The sequence below is a fragment of the Pogoniulus pusillus genome, chromosome 18, assembly GCF_015220805.1.
Source record: "Pogoniulus pusillus isolate bPogPus1 chromosome 18, bPogPus1.pri, whole genome shotgun sequence".
NCBI lineage: Eukaryota > Metazoa > Chordata > Aves > Piciformes > Lybiidae > Pogoniulus > Pogoniulus pusillus.
In genome coordinates this window covers 9,807,643-9,827,541 of record NC_087281.1, presented here as the reverse complement: position 1 = coordinate 9,827,541, position 19,899 = coordinate 9,807,643, and the positions used below count along the sequence as shown (strand labels likewise).

Sequence of the window (19,899 nt, the reverse complement as noted above, 5' to 3'; positions counted from 1 at the left end):
GACTTGTGTATCCATTTGGGGAAAACCTACATCAAGCACTCAGCTGAGTTTAGGGGTTATGCTTTCTCCTACATCTATTTGTACATTTTAATGATTTCTTTGAATTAAGAAAGGACATGTACAAGTTTTAGTCTCTGGTCTAACAAAATGTGTGCTTCCAAAGCAGGTACTATATTTTTGCAATACATGTCATGCAGTATCAGACCTTATGTATAAGCAGGAGTCTCTTCTTCCTTGTAGTTCTTTAGACTGAGAGATCCTAATTACAGGTGCCTCTCTGGGTAGTGTAATCACACTTCCTTTTTGAGTGGGGCAAAGAAAGACTCTAGTCAGTTTTTTGACTTGGGAAGGAAAAAAGATCAGTAATCTTTTCCTTCATTTGCTTTCAGTTCCTTTTATAAATGTTGCTCAAGTACTGCTACCTATCTACTGCTTTCTACTCTTTTCAGCATGTCCACCAGCTAATTAGGTGAATGAGAACTCTGATGATCAGATACCTTCAACTGGTATGTAAAAGAGTGAAACCAAATCAACTCAAAATACAGTTTGACCTGCTAGCATTACTGATTATAATTTGGTTGTTTCATGATCTCACACAGTCATTTAGCTTTTTTTGTTTTAAACCTATGTGTGCTGCTTTGCTTGCTTTGTTTTCTGTAGTGTTGTTTGAGTCTGCTTCATTAATGAGCTTTTGTGGAGCAGGACTAATTTGCTTGTAACTTGCACTAACACTTGCATGGCACAGGGGAGTGAGTAAACTACTAGTGCATTCACATGGCAGTGTATTTGTGGGCAACTGTTGGTGCACTCCAGAGTCCGAAGTAGCCCTTGGTGAGGTGTAATGATAAGGTATGCATGAATACTGACGGAATAACACTGTTGCTGTAAGGCTGCTTCTACTGTATTACCTGCCTCAGTTGTACATGAAGGTGTTGGGACCAAAGGTGTTTGCCTCAGAGGATCAGGCCACAATTTATATATATATATGTATATTATTTTTCCCCTCAAAGTGGTTTATCATGGAACACAAATATTTTGTTGCCTGTGCTTTCCTGTAACTGTTTCCTTGCCGTTCCAGAGCAACCTCTGTGCTATTCCTCTTTCACAGTTCCTATCCCCCATGATGATTTTTCAGCTTACCATGGGTATAGTTTCACATGCTACTCTGCTAAAGTACATCAGAGTTGATCTTGTCCAGCTGAGTTTGGAGAAGACACTCACTTCTAGGATCGCTGTTCCTCCTGTGCCATGTGTTTGTCCTCCTGATCTTAGGGAAATAAGCCCTTAAACTGTAGCCATTTGTACAGGTAACTATGGCAATAGGGGTGTGGGTTTAAATTTTCATTTGAAAAGGTGTTTATCCAGGCTGTCTCTGCAGGGCAGGTAGCAGCATGAAGATGAATTACTTAAAATTCATCTATACTTTATGCCAAAGATTTTTCTCCATCCTCCTTTGAGTTTGGTGTCTGCAGAAATTCTGTTGATCAATACCTTGTTACCATCCTGGATTGAATTTCTGGCTGATTCTAAAGAATGTTTCAGCTTGGATAGATGTTCTTGAAAATTGTTAGTGGTAAAGTTTTTGCAGGGGATCATACAGGCAGAAACACAGAAAAGCCACAGTCTTGTCTTTATTTCAGGGCAGAACTTGGGTTGCCTGCTGAATTTCTTACTCAGATTTTCAGTGATGGGAAAAAGCAGTTGGTTTAATTGAACATCTCTGTTCATCAAGCATTTAGTTAAACATCAGAACTTTGTGTCACTTAGTAAGAACCTGAAACCCCTTTGGCTGTGTATTGCTGGGTTGTGTGTATGTGCAGAATGGCAGGAGCCCTGGAAAAGGTCATGGAATAAAGAAAAGTCAAGTCAAACATACCAACACTTTACTGTAGGAAACAAAAATGGAGTGAGAAAGAGAAGGGACATACTGGAAAGAGTTGTGTAGTTGAAACCAGTGGTAGAAATGAAATGCAAACCAGCACCAATTTGCATTGTTTGGGGCACTTTTTGAGCTCTTGTGATGGTTTCCACACTTTGGAAATCACCCAGACTAGACTCAGACAGCTCTGGAAATTGAATGAAGCTTATATTTACATCTTAGCTCAATATACAAGCAGATATTTACAGTATATACAGTTATAGACAGAAATACAAGCTAAAAGGTAATACAGAAACAAAACAGCCCTCCCAGAAACCTGAGTCCCTAAGAGGGGCTCCCAGCTGCCTTTCCACCTTCTCCCATCCCTCTCTTTCTGTACCTTACCCCAGATGTTGCCTTGTGCCCAAGGAAGAATGGAGGGTCAGGCAGGGGGTTAGGAAGCAGGTGGGTTAATCAGGGTAGGTTATAGATAAAAATGCAGCCCACAGCCTGGACAGAGAGCGACTCCCTTCTATGTTTGGATTCTTGCTCTTATATCTCTCAGCAAGCCTGTGAGTGAAGTAGGCATCACCACTGTTTCCCTTTCACAGCCTGTAATCTAGTTCTTCTCACCAAAGCATTCTAGCCTGCTTCAAACTAGCACAGCTCTACAGTACTGAAGGTTTGACATCTCCGAGGCTTTCCTCTGAAGATCTGTAGCTTGTAGTAGGTTCACACTTTGGTAAGAAGCAATATGAATTTACACCTTTTTGATTGGACTGCAGGAGTTGAAAGGGGAAGTTTCTTGCTTGCCTAAGTAAGTTTCCACCCAAGTTAAGTATCAGGCAGTAAGGGTTGAAGTTTTATGATAGAACTGGAGCAGTTGACAGGTTACAAGAAAATTATCAGAAAGGACAAGACTTTTCTAGTTTCTCAGGTGATTGTTTCTGCTTGTTTGGGTTATAAATCCTCATGTTGTGTGGAGACAAGAAATTCTGTGGGCACTGTGAGTGAAGCTCTGACAAGTTTGATTTTTTGCTATGACTAATCTCAGCCTCTGTGGTTATGTAATAAGTGGTTGGTCTGTACTTGCCTCCTTTCTCCTCATCTTCTGTGAAGGTAATTTCTCCTTTAAAACCTTTGCTCAGTTCACAGTACTGCAGGTAAGCTCTGATGTGAGCAGTTCTGTCTGTTGCATAAAGCAGACTTGTGTAAGCAAACTTGGTTTCAGTTTGGTTTTATTTCACTTAGGGCAGGCTGTGTTGTTCATTTGAAACAAGCAGGCAATAAAGAGCTGAGAACATGTCTAACTTAAGAGCCCATTGGTTTCCCTTTGGCTGTGCTTGCTGTAGAAAATGTGCAGACATCTCTTGCTGGTAGTAACGTGGGTCACAACCTAATCCCTTCAAAATACAGCTTATAGCTCTAGCCAGAGCTTCAGCATACCTACATTCAGTTTGTAGAAAGGCTTCTGTGTTGTTGCAGTGTTGGTTGCAGAGCCATTTTTTTGCTGTGCTGTGTAGAGTATGCTGAGAGTTGTGTTACCTGAAGGAGGCTGTTGCCAGCTTGGCTGATGAAGGCTCAGGCAGAGCTGAGACGTTGTGTGGGTCCTGTCTTTGTAATGGCTTGAAATGGTCTTTGGCTTGCAGTCAGGATCTGTGGCATCAGAGCTGCTGAAAGGTGAATCAGGTCTATGTGGAGGAGCTCCTTGTGTCTACCACATCAACTGTCAGGCCAGACGCTGGATTTTTGCCACCTGAAGACAGGTAGTTACCTACATCTGTGCAGTGATGGCAAGGGTTTGCAAGTGGTATTTAGCTGGATTCTACTGAATTAAAGCTTTAACAGCCCCATTGCCTCTCTTTCCTTTTTTCCCCAGTCCATTCTACAGTAACTTTTGTTACTGGCCGGTTTCAGCTCTGGGTGAGTTTTGTTTGTGCAGCTCCTATCTGAGTTTGCAGTCAGAAGTTGGCTATTCTGATGCTGCCCCTTCAAAGGGCATCTGATGTGGATAAAGTGCATGTGTTTCTACAGCACAGCCTTCCCTTTGGTGACTGGGAGGAGGCTGTGGAGTTAACATGATTGCTTGTGCCTTAAGATAGGTGGGATAAATCCCTTGTAAACTTGTTTCTAGAAGTGGTTTTTTTGTTAGTTTATTTTTTTTAACTTCAGATAAGAGATCCGTTGTGTCAAAAGGCTGCAGGGTGAATTTGGCCTTTTTAGAACTGAAAAATCCATGTGGAGGAGAACAATGTGGTATTTGGTCTGTAAGTAGCCATGATCACAGTCTGCATTGTGTTCTAATGATCTGACCACAAGTCAGGTGATGGGGTCGGGGAGCAGTGTGTTCCCCTGGAAATTCATGAAGAATTAGTTCAGGACCTGCTGAGTCATCTGGACACCCACAAGTCCATGGGACCAGATGGGATCCATCCCAGGGTGCTGAGAGAGCTGGCAGCTGAGCTGGCCAAGCCACTCTCCATCATTTTCCAGCAGTCCTGGCTCACCAGTGAGGTCCCAGGAGACTGGAAAATGGCCAACGTGGTCCCCATCCACAAGAAGGGTCGGATGGAGGAACCTGGGAACTACAGACCCGTCAGCCTGACCTCAGTGCCAGGGAAACTGATGGAGCAGGTTCTCTTGGGGCCAATAACTGCGCACCTGAGGGATGGCAAAGAGCTCAGGTCCAGCCAGCATGGGTTTAGGAAGGGCAGATCCTGCCTTTCTAACCTGATCTCCTTCTATGATCAGGTGACCCGCTTGGTGGATGTGGGGAGGCCTGTGGATGTGCTCTATCTGGACTTCAGCAAGGCCTTTGACACTGTCCCCCACAGCAAACTGCTGGCTAAGCTGTCAGCCCGTGGCTTGGATGGTAACACTCTGTGCTGGGTTAGGAACTGGCTGGAGGGCCGGACCCAGAGAGTGGTGGTGAATGGTGCCACATCCAGCTGGCGGCCACTCACTGGTGGTGTCCCTCAGGGATCTGTGCTGGGCCCCATCCTCTTTAACATCTTCATAGATGATCTGGATGAGGGCATCGAATCAGTCATCAGCAAGTTTGCAGATGACACTAAGCTGGGGGCAGATGTGACTGAGTTGGAGGGCAGAAGGGCTCTGCAGCGGGACCTTGACCGCCTGCACAGATGGGCAGAGTCCAATGGGATGGGGTTCAATAGCTCCAAGTGCAGGGTGCTGCACTTTGGCCACAACAACCCCATGCAGAGATACAGGCTGGGGTCGGAGTGGCTGGAGAGCAGCCAAACAGAGAGGGATCTGGGGGTACTGATTGATACCCGCCTGAACATGAGCCAGCAGTGTGCCCAGGTGGCCAAGAGAGCCAGTGGCATCCTGGCCTGCATCAGGAATGGTGTGGTCAGCAGGAGCAAGGAGGTCATTCTGCCCCTGTACTCTGCACTGGTCAGACCACTCCTCGAGTACTGCGTTCAGTTCTGGGCCCCCCAGTTTAGGAAGGACACTGAGATGCTTGAGCGTGTCCAGAGAAGGGCGACGAGGCTGGGGAGAGGCCTTGAGCACAAGCCCTACGAGGAGAGGCTGAGGGAGCTGGGATTGTTTAGCCTGGAGAAGAGGAGGCTCAGGGGTGACCTTATTGCTGTCTACAACTACCTGAAGGGTGGTTGTGGCCAGGAGGAGGTTGCTCTCTTCTCTCAGGTGGCCAGCACCAGAACAAGAGGACACAGCCTCAGGCTGCGCCAGGGGAAATTTCGACTCGAGGTGAGGAGAAAGTTCTTCACTGAGAGAGTCATTGGGCACTGGAATGGGCTGCCTGGGGAGGTGGTGGAGTCGTCGTCCCTGGGGCAGTTCAAGGCAAGGTTGGATGTGGCACTTGGTGCCATGGTCTAACCTTGGGCACTGTGGTAAAGGGTTGGACTTGATGATCTGTGAGGTCTCTTCCAACCTTAGTGATACTGTGATACTGTGATACTGTGAAGTGTGTGTGCCTTACACCACAGGATCCTGGGCAGGCCAGACTCAGCAGCTCCAGGTTCTTTTGTGTCCGTTTCCCATGCTTGCCTCTCTGGTGGAGCAGGAAAACATGCCTAGGCATGTGCCTTAATACGCTATTTGCAAGCTCTCACTTCCCTATAGTACATGGTAACTTACATAGTTACATAAACTTTGGTACAGAACCATACATAACTACAGCAGGGTCTAATAGAGCAATATTGCTGAGTCCAATCAGGTTTTCGTTAGGTCTCCAAAGGCAGTCATCCTCTCTGGCTGTCCATCAGCACTGGGTCTCTGAAGGTATCTTTGTGTGTCCTCCCAGGACAAAGTTAAAGCTGATGTTCAAAGGTCTGTCATGAAGCCTAGCAGCAGCCAGCAGGTCTTGATGTGCTCAATAAAATGAACATCTGTGTTTTAAGGTTTCAGATTTATGCTGTGCAGTCAGATGTGCAATGTAATACAGAGCTTACAAATTATTGATAGGGGTAGGTGACTGAGGTTCCATCTCGGGAATGTTTGCTACCTTCTGGCTTCATAGCCACTCAGTCAAAAAGCTGACATAGTTTTAACTGTAACTACAAACACAACCAGATGGAGTTTTATAATATCAAAGTAACTGCAGCACTGTTAACATTGGCATATTGCATTTAGTGGGAGGGTTGAGAGTAGGGATCTTGAGTTCTGCTTTGATGCAGCTAATCAGCTTTGCACAATTACTTAAATTCTTATTCTTCATTCCCAGCTTATAGACAAAAAGGTCTTCTGAACATTTTGTTCAGGGTTACTAGATTTTTTTTTTTTGTGCCTCTCCACATTTGAGACTTTTATATGCAAATATCTCAAGGTTATAGAAGATACATATATATAGAAATATATATACAAGATACAATACAAGATATAATACACTAATCCCATATAATAGTAAGAAATATATGCAGCTTTCTTGAAAAACAAAACCTGTTCTCCTCCCCACCTTTCATGATTTGCAGTATGAATGAATGTGTTAAAAATCAAGGGCTTCTAGGCTATTCTCCTTTGTCTTCTGTTTTCAGTATGAAAATAAGTCCTGGTGAAAAATAATACCTTAATTGCTGTGGATGTGAGTATCAAGACCTATGATGGGAATTTTTTTAGCTGCTGTGAGTTGTAGCAGAAACAATGCATACTGCTGGGTCTTGCCTGTGTCAACCTAACCACAGCTGCCGCTTTGACTTAATGAAGTTCAGGCTATTTTGCTTTCCAGGACACTATACTGTAATAGTTTGATTGAGGGCTGTGTTTCTAAGTTCAAACCTTAGCTGAAGGGGCAGGCTGATTTTAATTCCATCTCTAAAATGATTTGGCTGTGCTCTTGAATTTCTTTGAGAAATGTTCAGTATTAGGCTGAACTTTGATTAGTTGATGTGTTATCTGTATTTGAACAGCTAGTCTTCAAAATACTCTCATTTCAATGCTAATTGAGTTTTCTAGAGCCATACTTCTGAGCTAGGCTGAAGGCCACATGCTAGAAATGAATTGCACCCTTTCCTTAGGGATGGCTACCCAGAATCACCTGGCATTTGCCATAGAGTGAGAAGACTCATACAACCCGTTCCCTTGCATCAATTACCATGCAGTGTATTCACACCCAGGTGACCTCAAGACAATGTATTTGCCTGCAGCTGGAGTGAAAGTGTTGTGTGCCCTTAGTGTAGGAGCACACTAGCTTCTGGCTGGGATGTGTGGCATAGGAGCTGTAACCTTGACCTGCAGACTGGGACTGATGCTGTGGGCCAGGCTGTAATTTCCACTCTAAGTGCTCTCTTGCTTCAAGTTGTTGCAGCTGTGTTCAACAGGAGTGTAGCACCAGGGCACAACACATAAGATAGGCTTCAAGCTCAGTGTGTTTTATCTGATTCCTTCTTTAGATTGCTTGCCAGGTATTTCTTTTCTAGGCTATGGGGTTATAGCAGCCTCAGGCTAACACAGTTGGCACAAGTAGTGTTCTGCTGCTGCTGCCCTGAATTGTTGCATCAGTGAACTCAAAACATTTTCCAGTTGTGTAAATTCATATGAGTGGATTGGTATGTACCTTGTACTCAAAAGGAGAAGTGCTGCTATTTTGTGAACTCTGAACTGGAGGCAAAAAATAAAGCTGCTTTAGACTTCTCTTTAGCAGTTGTGCAGTCTCCATCTATTTACTTAGGTTTTCAAGACTAGGCTGGAATACATCCTGAGCTGGCCCAGCTTTGAGCAGAAAGTTGGACCATGGACCTCCTTTGATCCCTTCCAACATGAATTTTCATCTCATTTATGTGGCTGAAAATCTGTACACATATGTTCTGGTAATAGCATCATAGCATCAGTCAGGGTTGGAAGGGACCACAAGGATCATCTAGTTACAAGAGGGATGTGGAGGTGATGGAGCAGGTCCAGAGGCGGGCAACAAAGGTAGTAAAGGGCCTGGATAATTAATCTTATGAGGAGTGACTTAGGGAGCTGGGGGTGGTTAGTGTGAAAAAGAGAGGCTGAGAGGAGACCTCATTGCTGGCTACAACTATCTGAAGGATCATTGTGGAGAGGCTGTAGCTGGTCTCACAGGCGATTGGAGACAGAACAAGGGGGAATGGCCTCAAGCTGAAACTTGGTAGCTTTAGATTGGACATTAGGGAAAAGGTTTTTGACGGAGAGAGTGGTCAGGCACTGGAATGAGCTGCCCAGGGAGGTGGTGGAGTCACCCACGCTGGATGTGTTTAAGGGTCATTTGGATGTGGTGCTTAGGGATGTGGCTTAAGGTGCATCTTGTAGAGCAGGGTTCTAAGTTGGACTTGGTAATCCCGAAGGTCTTTTCCAACCTGGATGTTCTGGATTCTGTTGAGGCTTTCTACTGTGACAACTGAACTGGTGTCTGCAAGAGCAGGGGACTTTTGCATTCTTTATTTGTCTGCCAGATTTGCAATCTGCTTGCCTTTTTTTTTTTTTCCCTATTGGATGTCTGTAGTAGGGGGAACTCGTCCTTTTAGGATTCTGAAGAAGATTTTATACTGCACTACCATATGTGCTGACTTGATGTTATTAGCAGAAAGAGCCGTGACTAATCCCAAACCATGTGCATCGCTTTTCCTTCTTGCCCTTTCCAAGTAGAAAAATGCATGCAGTGTAGCATAGTATATGTTTTAATGTGTTTTGCTCTGTACTTGGACAAGAAACCCTTCTGGAGATAGAATCATAGAATCAAGCAGGTTGGAAGAGACCTCCAAGATCACCCAGTCCAACCTAGCACCCAGCCCTAGACAGTCAACTAGACCATGGCACTAAGTGCCTCATCCAGGCTTTGCTTGAACACCTCCAGGGACGGTGACTCCACCACCTCCCTGGGCAGCCCATTCCAATGCCAATCACTCTCTCTGCCAACAACTTCCTCCTAACATCCAGTCTAGACTTCCACCGGCACAACTTGAGACTGTGTCCCCTCATTCTGTTGCTGGTTGCCTGGCAGAAGAGACCAACCCCCACCTGGCTACAACCTCCCTTCAGGTAGTTGTAGACAGCAATGAGGTCTGCCCTGAGCCTCCTCTTCTCCAGGCTGCACACCCCCAGTTCCCTCAGCCTCTCCTCATAGGGTTTGTGTTCCAGGCCCCTCACCAGCTTTGTTGCCCTTCTCTGTACACATTCCAGCACCTCAACATCTCTCTTGAATTGAGGGACCCAGAACTGGACACAGGACTCAAGGTGTGGCCTGACCAGTGTTGAGTAGAGGGGAAGAATAACCTCCCTCATCCTACTGGCCACACTGTTCCACTGGCTCTCTTGGCCACCTGGCTCCCCGTCTCTTTTTCTGACCACACGGATAGTCATGTTTGCTGTCAGTACTTGGTGATGCTGCAAGCTGCTTGCTTTCCTCCCCCACGGCAAAACTTAGTGATATCAGCTCCTGGAAATGGGCTGTAGCATGTATGTTAATGGCTTTTTATCAGCTTGTTCTCTGTGTGACATCTCCCACGATAGCCACCCCCTTACAGGCTGTACTAAGATGGTCTTTACAACCTGATAAAATATTACATGTCTATGAATGTCAATGGATTGAGCTGAAGTTCTGTCAGGGCCCTCAGCCCCACTTTGCACTTAAGGAGGTGGTGACTCTGAAATACTTCTTCAAATTTAAGTTAAGAGGAATTGCTAGAAATTCAGGGGACGATATAACTGAGGTAGTTCTGAGATTATTTTTACACTGATTGTTCTGTCTTCAGTGCTGGATGGTTTATTTTCCTGTGGGGAACTGACATCTTTTCCCTGTTCATTTCATAGCAATAGAGTTGGGAAGCTTTGAAAAACAGGGAAAAACTCATGATATAAAACCAGAGACTTCATAGGTGGACTTAAAGACAAATCCTGTTGTATGTTTGGGTGCTAAACAAGCTGTACGTCAGTAGAAAGGAGAGAACACAGAATAGAAGTTAGTTAAAAACAGCAAAATTATTGTCATCCTTGTCCCCCCCACACACTTCAGTTTGGATGAACTCCATTCTCCTCTGCTTGGGTTAGGGTTTTCAAAAGTTAAAGGTGCCACTGAGTTCCTCTGAAGTGTAGTCCTTGAGAAAAATGTGCCACGTGCTTTTGAGTTGGGAGGGAGCAGATGGACTGGGGAGAAAGTTCAGCTTCCAGCAGTGGGGCATATTCTCTTCTCTACCCACTGAAGTAACGCCTTGTGTCTGGCTCAAATGTAAGACATAGAATTATAGAATCAGCCAGGTTGGAAGAGACCTCCAAGATCATCCAGTCCAACCTAGCACCCAGCCCTAGCCACTCAACTAGACCATGAGAGAGGGAAACTCCTAGCAGAGTAACAAAGGGAACAAAACAGAAATGTTGAACTTGAAAAGTAAATAAAGCCAAGACTGCTATGAACCTTTGGTTGCACCAGCATGAGCCCTTGTATAGTGTTGTTCCTCATAAGGAAACCTGGTATCCCATTGGTGCTTGACAGCAGTTTGTTGCCAAACTCCTGAAATGAGCTGTACTGAGGTGCTGTGCCTCTCAGGGTTGTGAGGCCACAGGATAGTGTGGCTTCTGGTGTGCATGGTGGCTTCTTATGTGGAGTAGAATCCTTTGCCATATGCTGCAGCAGTCTGAATTGCTTCCTTGGAGAGGCTGTCCAAACAGCTGAGCTCGCTCTTCTTCTCTCACTTCTGTGAGTCTGTGTTAGGAAAACTAGGGTTTTGTATTAAATCTTACACATTTTCATTGGTTTGAGGGCATGTTGTTTTTTATAACGTTTACTGGGAAGCATGTGCTGAATTTACTACAACCTGTGCTGGTCATCAGTGCGGTTACGTTTGGTGTAGAGTTGTAAAGCAATGGCGTGTTGTGAGGATCCAGCGTGACAAAAGGTCTCTGCACCAGTCATAGTCAAACGAGTGTGTGACTGTATAGCCTCAGAACAAGAGCACACAGCCTCAAACTGTGCCAGGGCAGGTTGAGGCTGGATGTTAGGAGGAAGTTGTTGCCAGAGAGAGTGATTGGCATTGGAATGGGCTGCCCAGGGAGGTGGTGGAGGCACTGTCCCTGGGGGTGTTTATCAGGAGGCTGGATGAGGCACTGTCACGGAAGGGAGTTTGGGAGGTTGTGGGGAAATACGCGAAGGCTCACTTGTATAGTTCAAGTGGTTTATTGCTCAGACACGGAGATCCCCCTCCCGAACTCAATTCCCCACGTGAGTTCTTTTGATCTGAGGCTGCAGAATAACATTTCAGAAAGCAGCAAATAAAGGAGGGTCTGTGATTTCCTTAGAGTTCTTTTGAGTCTTTAAAGTCACTCAGTCTTTAGGTAGAAGAGTCTTTTCTTTGCTTTACTCACTGTTCCGCGGTTCACTTCAGCTAAGTTCGAGGTTTTGGGCGGTGTCCCTTTGTTTGTCGGGATCGAGCCTAGGCGGCTTCAGGCCTCTGCGGCCCCTTCGTCTGGCAGAGCCGGTCAGGAGTGAGAGGTCACCGGGGCAGGAGCGAGGCAGGCAGGCAGGCAGGCGAGCGGGCAGGTACACCAGTTTATAATGTTCAAAGAGGTGTAACCCACCAGTCCAGGCTATTGTACGTTATTCTTACAGATTGGCACAAAGTTATAACCAATCCATACAATTGGAGAACTTTTACCAAAACAATTTCTAAGGCCACCCCAAGCTCGGCCCACGCCAGGTGTGGAGCGGGCATGAGAACTGCCGTCCCCCCTAACCAAACCAGTGGCCATTGTCTACCTGTTATCTCGACTAGGGAGAGACTTTCTCATGGGACTGAAGGACTGTTTGGGTTTTGCGAGGCTCTTGGCATTAATGTGAGACACTATCACTTTCACAACAGGGAGGCCTGCTGAGGGCTTCTGCTACCCTCCATGACAGCATGTGCTGAATTTACTACAACCTGTGTTGGTCATCGGTGCGGTTACGTTTGGTGTAGAGTTGTAAAGCAATGGCGTGTTGTGAAGATCCAGCGTGACAAAAGGTCTCTGCAGCAGTCATAGTCAAATGAGTGTGTGACTGTATAGCCTCAGAACAAGAGCACACAGTCTCAAACTGTGCCAGGGCAGGTTGAGGCTGGATGTTAGGAAGAAGTTCTTGCCAGAGAGAGTGATTGGCATTGGAATGGGCTGCCCAGGGAGGTGGTGGAGTCACTGTCCCTGGGGGTGTTTAACAGGAGGCTGGATGAGGCACTTAGTGCCATGGTTTTGTTAATTAGAAGGGTTAGGTGATAGGTTGGACTCGATCCTGGAGGTCTTTTCCAACCTGGTTGTTTCTATGATTCTCTCTGATGGCTGTACAGAGATGAAGGATGCCATAGTGTGATGCCAGACAAGAATCTGTCGACAAAAGGTTGTCATGTAGGGACAGTAGCTGGGAGGCTTCGGTTAACATGCTTTGTTTGTAGCTGGGGATGGGTGATGACAGAAGAACAAAGCCCAGGTATTTCTTGTTTCTTTAGAAAAGAGAGTGGTCTTGTGGTTGAGTCTCTTGTGACTTGCCAAGAGTTTGCTATGTGTCCATGTGCAACTTGCATGTGCTCAGATTCTCCAAGTTTTCAGCTTCTGTTTTGGTATCATTTTCCAGCATTTCCCCCTGTCAAACCTGCTGCTCATTGAAAACTTCACTTGGAATAGTGGAAGCTTAGGAATAATCAAATCCAGTGCTAGGGTGTTTCTGAAACAGCACTTGTGTTGAGGCATGCAAAGTCTATGGCCATCTTTGGAAGCAGAGTTGTCTCTGTACACCCCCTACCAGAGGGGTCGTATGCCCTCTCTTCATAAAGTGTTTGAAAGGCACTGAAAAAGCATGAGGTGGCACTGTGTGTTACAGCAGCATGACAGAAATACTTTGCATGTCTAGGAACTACATTTTCCCAGGGGGAGGGCACCCGTGGATAGACTTTTCCTGTCAGCTGGGAAATGAAGGAGTAACACAGCTGTGCTGCTGTTGGTGGGCTTCAGTTACAGCAGATGTTGCCTTTTTGCAGGTCTGTCACTGGAACGCTCAACCAACTCGGTTGCATCACGTGCTCGGCTGTGTGAGAGGGAGGAGGAGGTCATGGCTTGCTTTGAAACAGCTTGTGTCATTACACAGGTGTACTTGCAGGAGCTTGAGAAGGTAAGACTGAGTTTGCTCAGGGTATCTCCTGGTGGCCTGGGTGGTATTTCCAGGGGTTTTGACAGCAAAAATGATGGGGGGAAATGTGAAGACATCATAGTATTATTCAGTGTATTGACTAATGACATGGATGAGAGCACACAGTGCACTGTCAGTAGGTTTGCTGATGACAGCCAGCTGGGTGGAGTGGCTGATGCACTGGAGAGTTGTGCTGCCATTCGGTGAGACTTAGGCTGGAGAGTTGGGCAGGGAGAAATGCAATGAAGTTCATCGGGGCAAGTGTAGAGCTGTGCACCTGGGAAAGAACAAATCCCATGGATCAGGATAGGTTGGGGATTGACCTGCTGGAGAGCAGTGAATGGAGAAAGACTTGAGGGTCCTGGTGGGTGGAAGGATGGCCATGATTCAGCAGTGTGCTCTTGTGGTCGGGAAAGTCAATGCCATTCTGGGGTGGATTAGAAGGGCTGTGGTTAGTAGGTCAAGGGAGGTTCTCCTGCCCGTCTACTCTGCCCTGGTGAGGCCACATCTGGAGTAATGTGTTCCATTCTGTGCCCCCCACTTCAAGAAGGACAGGGAGATGCTTGAGAGAGTCCAGCGCAGAGCCACAAAGATGATTAAGGAAGTTGAACATCTTCCTTGTGAGGAAAGCCTGAGGGAGGGGACTAAGGGCTGACCTCATTCATGTTTATGTAAGGGATGAGTGCCAGGAGGATGGAGCCAGGCTCTTCTGGGTAATGCCCAGTGACAGGACAAGGGGCAGTGGATGGAAGTTGAGGTATAGCAGGTTCCATGTGAACCTGAGGAAGAATTTTTTTCCCTGCAAGGATGACAGAGCACTGGAACAGGCTGCCCAGGGGGATTGTGGAGTCTTCCTCTCTGAAGATATTCAAGAACCATCTGGCTGTGCTCCTGTGTGATCTGCTGTAGGTGGTCTTGCCCTGGCAAGGGGCTGGACCAGATGATCTTTTGAGGTCCTTTCCAGCCCCTGACATTCTATGATTCTATAGACATAGAAGTATGAGAACAAGCAGTAAGGAGTGAGATATCTCAGTATAAACAGTTCCAAAATAGCAGCTTATATGCTTACTATCCGTTTCCTCAAAGAATGATGTCTGGAAACCAGTTTTACCCATGGTAAAGTACAGAATACTCTTGAGTTTAACTCTTACTGAAGAGGGACTACAAACTTTGCATAACAAGTGCCATCTTGAAGGAAATTCAAATCATTTTATGTATCTGCTGTGTAAGTGATACACAGTAGTGGATATCACAGAATGTGATCTGTGAAGATCCTTTCCAACCTCTAACACTCTGTGATTTGGTGATTGTCTGAAGTGTAAAATAAGCTCTTCCCTGAGCTGTAGTGTGTGCCACTGTTCTGCTGGGCTCGTGCTTAGTGGTCTCTGTAACTTTGGCTAGCTGAGTTTAGCAGAGCACACCATGTGCTTCCCTGCCTTTCCTTTGCCATGTGCTACACTTGACACCAGGAGCTGAGGTACTGGAATGTACCCAGAGAATGGTGACAAAGCTGGTGAGAGGCCTGGAGCACAGCCTTATGAGGAGAAGCTGAGGGAACTGGGGATGTGCAGCCTGGAGAAGAGGAGGCTCAGGGGGGACTTCATTGCTGTCTACAACTACCTGAAAGGAGGTTGTACTCAGGTGAGGGTTGGTCTCTTCTCCCAGGCAACAAGCAACAGAACAAGGGGACACAGTCTCAAGTTGTGCCAGGGGAGATATGTTTCACAATTCATATTGCATGCAGAATGTTACATGGAAGTCACTGTCTAGTTTATTTCCAAACTGACTTTGGAATGTTTTTTTAGTGAAGGAATGTTTTTGAGTACTCTGAGGAGGAATTTTGTTGGAAATCTCTGGTTCGTGAGGAACTGTTTAAACAGTTTGTAATCTCAGATGCTTCTTTTCTCCCTTCACAGACCTTAAACAACACACATTCAAGGAATATGAAGAGCAGCAATGCGACTTACTCCGAGTTTGAACTTTCCTACTTCCTGGAAGCAGCACTACAGAGCGCCTTTGTGACTCATCTAAAGAAGGGGTAGGTGGGTGGAAATATTAATAAAAATAGATGAAGTAGCATGTTTTGTCTCAAAACAGATGAAGACTTACTTCTGTGTGTTCTGTTGTGCCTCTGTTGTTGCTGGCTCACTGCAAGTCCCCTTTGTGTTGTTCCCTCCCTCCTGTTTGTATCTGTCTTTCTCTCTTAAGAGTCCTAAGCCTTGTTTTTCCAGATCTACAAATAGGGTGGAGTATGGAGCAATATTTCTGTCTTGAGTCAGCTCTGTTCCCTGCGGAGACAAGGAGAGTTTGACTGTAAAGAGGGAGTGGAATTTATGCTGCTGTTTGCTTTTAATGTGTTTAGTCACCGGGCCTAGTTTAAAGCTCAGTGAAGTCTTATGGGAATGTTTTTTTTCATTTATCTACTTGTTTGTTTGTTTAAGGTCTTAAATACCCTGATCAGCGCTCCAAACCTATGTGGTTTTACTATAGAGAGTGCATGTGGGAACAGTGCTACTCCAGGGTGTTTGCTATGCCTCTGAAATACAGCTCCCAGTGAACCTTGGGTGGGCCTGAGGATCTGGTATTGTGTAAGCCTACAGTGAATTTCCATCTGAGGAAAAAACCTTTTCAAGAGCAGTAAAAACAGGCATTGGCCTGGAACACAACCCCTATGAGGAGAGGCTGAGGGAGCTGAGGTTATTTAGCCTGGAGAAGAAGAGATTCAGGGGGGACCTCCTTGCTGTCTACAACTACCTGAAGGGATGCTGTAGCCAGGTAGGGGTTGGTCTCTTTTCCCAGGCAAGCCGCAACAGAACAAGGGAACACAGTCTTAAGTTGTGCCAGGAGAAGTCTAGGCTGGATGTTAGGAGGAAGTTGTTGTCAGAGAGAGAGATTGGCATTGGAATGGGCTGCCCAGGGAGGTGGTGGAGTCACTGTCCCTGGAGGTGTTCAAGAAAAGCCTGGATGAGGCATTAGTGCCAGGGTCTGGTTGACTGGCTAGGGCTGGGTGCTAGGTTGGACTGGATGATCTTGGAGGTCTCTTCCAGCCTGGCCGATTCTATGATTCCAGCCCTGTGAGCTGTCCCACCACGTCTCTATAATTGTCACCAGATAATAACCTCCTGGCCACACATGGGTTTCTAACTCCTGTTTATTCCCCATGCTGTGTGCATTGGTGTGTAAATGTTTCAGGGATGGAGTTGAGTACATAGTTTTCAGCCTTGAAAAGAGGAAGACCCTCTGGTTTTCTAAGATGCCGATACACTGCTCCTCAAGTGTCAGATTATTACACCCAGGGTTCTTGGTGGCAGGGCCAGCTGCATTCCTGTCCCCTGTTGTAGCTGGTTTAAAGCCTAGTCTTGGTATCACCTTGGCATTAGATGGCAGGTGTGTGGTTTTCCTAGGTGAGTTGGTGTTTGACCAGCTGTGGCACAGCGTGTGTTTTCCTAACGAAACACAAAAGCTCAGCTTTTGCCATCAAGAGCTCATTATCTGTGTAGTAAAATAAAACCTCATTTAGAACATATGGCTCTGTCCTCTGGGCACCTTTTGGATATCAGACTCACTTTAGGTTCATTTTATTCAGCAGTGTTTTAAATTCAGTCTTCATCACTTCAATATTTCCTCTGGGTTGTTTGAGTTATTACTGTGGGCCCTGCTTGCTCCCTTCTCATGTTATTTTAATGATAGCCTTAAAAAAACAAACAAACAACACAATTAAAACCAACCCGTGAAAAAAATAACCTAAAGGAGAATAATTTAGAATAAAAATACATGCACTTTGATTACCTGCTGGATTGCTGTAATAGTAGCAAAATGTTCACTGCAGCTGTCTCAGTGGTATGACTGGAAAGAGAACAGGGCCCCAGCCACTCCTCACCTCTTGCAGTGCAAGTGAGAAGCACCAGCCAGGGAAATGAAACATCTGATGGGGTGGAAATGGGACCGAAAGGACTCGGCAGCTTCTGTGTCCCCCCACCAAGTACTAATGTGTGGTTTCTGCCACCAGAGGGCATAAACAGCATTGGGATATATTAAGGAAAGAAGAGGGATGTGAGAAGAAGCTTTCCAGGATGCTTCATGTGTATAACAAATTTCTCCACTCAATACTGAACAGCTCAAAGAAATGGTTTTGTTTTCCTTACTGCTTCCAGTGCTTTCAGGCAGGAAATAAGCCTTGGATGATGAATGCTTAAACTGGCAGAAGGGTAGCTCCTCTGAGGTGGGATGTCCTTCCCCAGCAGCACATGCGTACAAAAGGGAAAATGAGTGCTTCATTCTTTTCTTGCCAGGTCAAAGAGTGGGAAGATATCAGTGGTGTTGTCATGCTTTTGTTCCTGCTGGCAGCAACAGCCATGTTCCTCTTGATGCCCTTTTCTCTTGCAAGTGTAGTGAAAAGAGGGCACCAGTACAACATAATGGTCCAGTCTCACTTTCAGATGTCAAGCTGCCAGCTGTAATGACCAGCAAGCCTTGCAGCTGTGTGCAAGTCCGAGATGCTTTTAAATAGGTGTTTAGTTAAAAACATTTTACTGCTGAAGACCTGTTTCTTGTTGGCCCTGCTGCATCCCAAGAAAGCATTCTTTTATTCTTCCAGTGAGCAATGTTGATACTGTGGGTGCAGAATATAGGCAGTCAGATGCTGTTGTACTGTAGGAGGCAGCCAGTTGCCTTTTGTGTTACTGCCTGCGCTGGGGTGGTCGGTGGTTGGTTGGTGGTGTGTGGGGTTTTTTATTTGGTTTTGGTTGGTTGTTGTTTTTTCTGCTGTGGATATATGAAGATTGGGCTCATTTCTGATCTGTCATTTTGGTGTGTTGAACAACTATTACTCTTTCATACTGTTGGGGGAGGGTTGGTCAAGATCTTAGTATTTTCTTAGGGCAAACCTTAATCCGAGTGAAGGAATGGTTATGTATGCTACTTTCTTAATGCAGAAAAAGGGAGGTTTACACAACTCTTTCTATTCCCTTCTCCTACCAGTTTCCTAGAGGTGCTCAGTTCCCTTTTGAAATATTTATAGACTTCTGTTGCATGGGAACTTTTACAGTAGAATCTAATGTACAAAGGTAGCTATGACAATTTCTGCCAGACTGCACATCTCTTCTTAGGAACCCTAGTGGCTTTCTTGTCATCTGTCTTCTCTTTGGTCCTTGCAATCTAGCACCTTGTCCAAAACACCAGGATGTAGCAGCTGTTAGTTTGGTAGCTGCCCTTCCTGCCTACTGGATAGATCTAGATAAACATGAAGCTTTTGCTTTGGTTTTGACTGGCCAGCATTAGGAAACTCTAATGTGCTTTGTTGTAATTACTTGTCTTCATTCTTAGGAATCTGGGGCTTGCTTCTTCAGGTTCATGAATGACCATTTAAGGAGAGAGTGTGAATGTTTAGAGATGGAAATACCTGAGAGGAGCTGGTGGAGGCAATGTTGTTGCACTTGTTTGTGTGCTTCAGGTACCACATTCCCTGGAGAGGTTGCTCTGCAGACTGCCATGTGCACATCTTGAGATAAATCTTTTCTATGTGTTAGCAGCTAACTAATTTAATGAGTGGGGATAAGAACATGGTCTTCTTGTGCCCATGTTTTTGGGGGACTGTTGTTGCAGGCAGTCTACTCTGGTTCATTATCAATATGTTTCTCAGTAGTTGGCATAGAAAACAGAGTACTTACTGTGGTCTCTCTTAAAATTGTGTGTAGTGTTAACCAATCAGTATGACATAAATGTGATATGGCTGCTTTGGTTCATGGGCTGGTAATTAGTTACCTTGTGTTATTAGCAGGTTACTTGAACAAACAAACAGCTCTTCATGTCAAGCTGGACTGGCTGGACTTAACGTGCTCTTTATCACAGTTTGTGCCTATGATTTTTCTGTGTACTCGTTATTACATTACCCATAACTGAATACTAAACCATATTTCATTGTGTTATTTTAAGCCTGGATGAGGCACTTAGTGCCATGGTCTAGTTAACTGGATAGAGCTGGGTGCTAGATTGGATTGGATGATCTTGGAGGTCTCTTCCAACCTGGTTGATTCTATGATTCTATATGAGACATTTACATTCTGTGACCTGATGGCTGTAAACTTAAGAGTGGCCAATATTCATGGTAAACATAATCACATTTTATTCCTTCTCCCTGCAGCAAGTAATAGGTTGTTTCGGGGTTTGGGGTGGGTTGTTGTTTTTTTTTTCTTCCAACATTTGCCATTGATTGTGGAGTGCAGGAAGCTTTGCAGTGCATGAAAGTGGGCACAAGCACAGCCTGGACTGCTTACCTTCAAAACTTTATCACTTGGACAGGTAATGTTCACAGGATGTCAGGGATTGGAAGAGACACAAACAGATTAAGTCCAACCCCTCTGCCAGAGCAGGGCCATACAGTCTAGCTCAGGTCACAGAGGAATGCATCCAGACAGACCTTGAAAGTCACCAGAGAATAAGACTCCACATC

At 45.5% G+C, this 19,899-nt stretch overlaps 1 protein-coding gene across 1 annotated transcript in view; it reads left to right on the top strand.

Annotated features, from left to right (window-relative positions):
- The window catches only part of TTC7A (tetratricopeptide repeat domain 7A), a 180,431-nt gene that overhangs the window by 7,897 nt on the left and 152,635 nt on the right, over positions 1-19,899 (top strand). The window contains exons 4-5 of the mRNA XM_064158360.1: positions 13,300-13,430; positions 15,365-15,486. Of these exons, the coding sequence (XP_064014430.1) occupies positions 13,300-13,430; positions 15,365-15,486 (253 nt within the window). The remainder of the gene's footprint in view (positions 1-13,299; positions 13,431-15,364; positions 15,487-19,899) is intronic.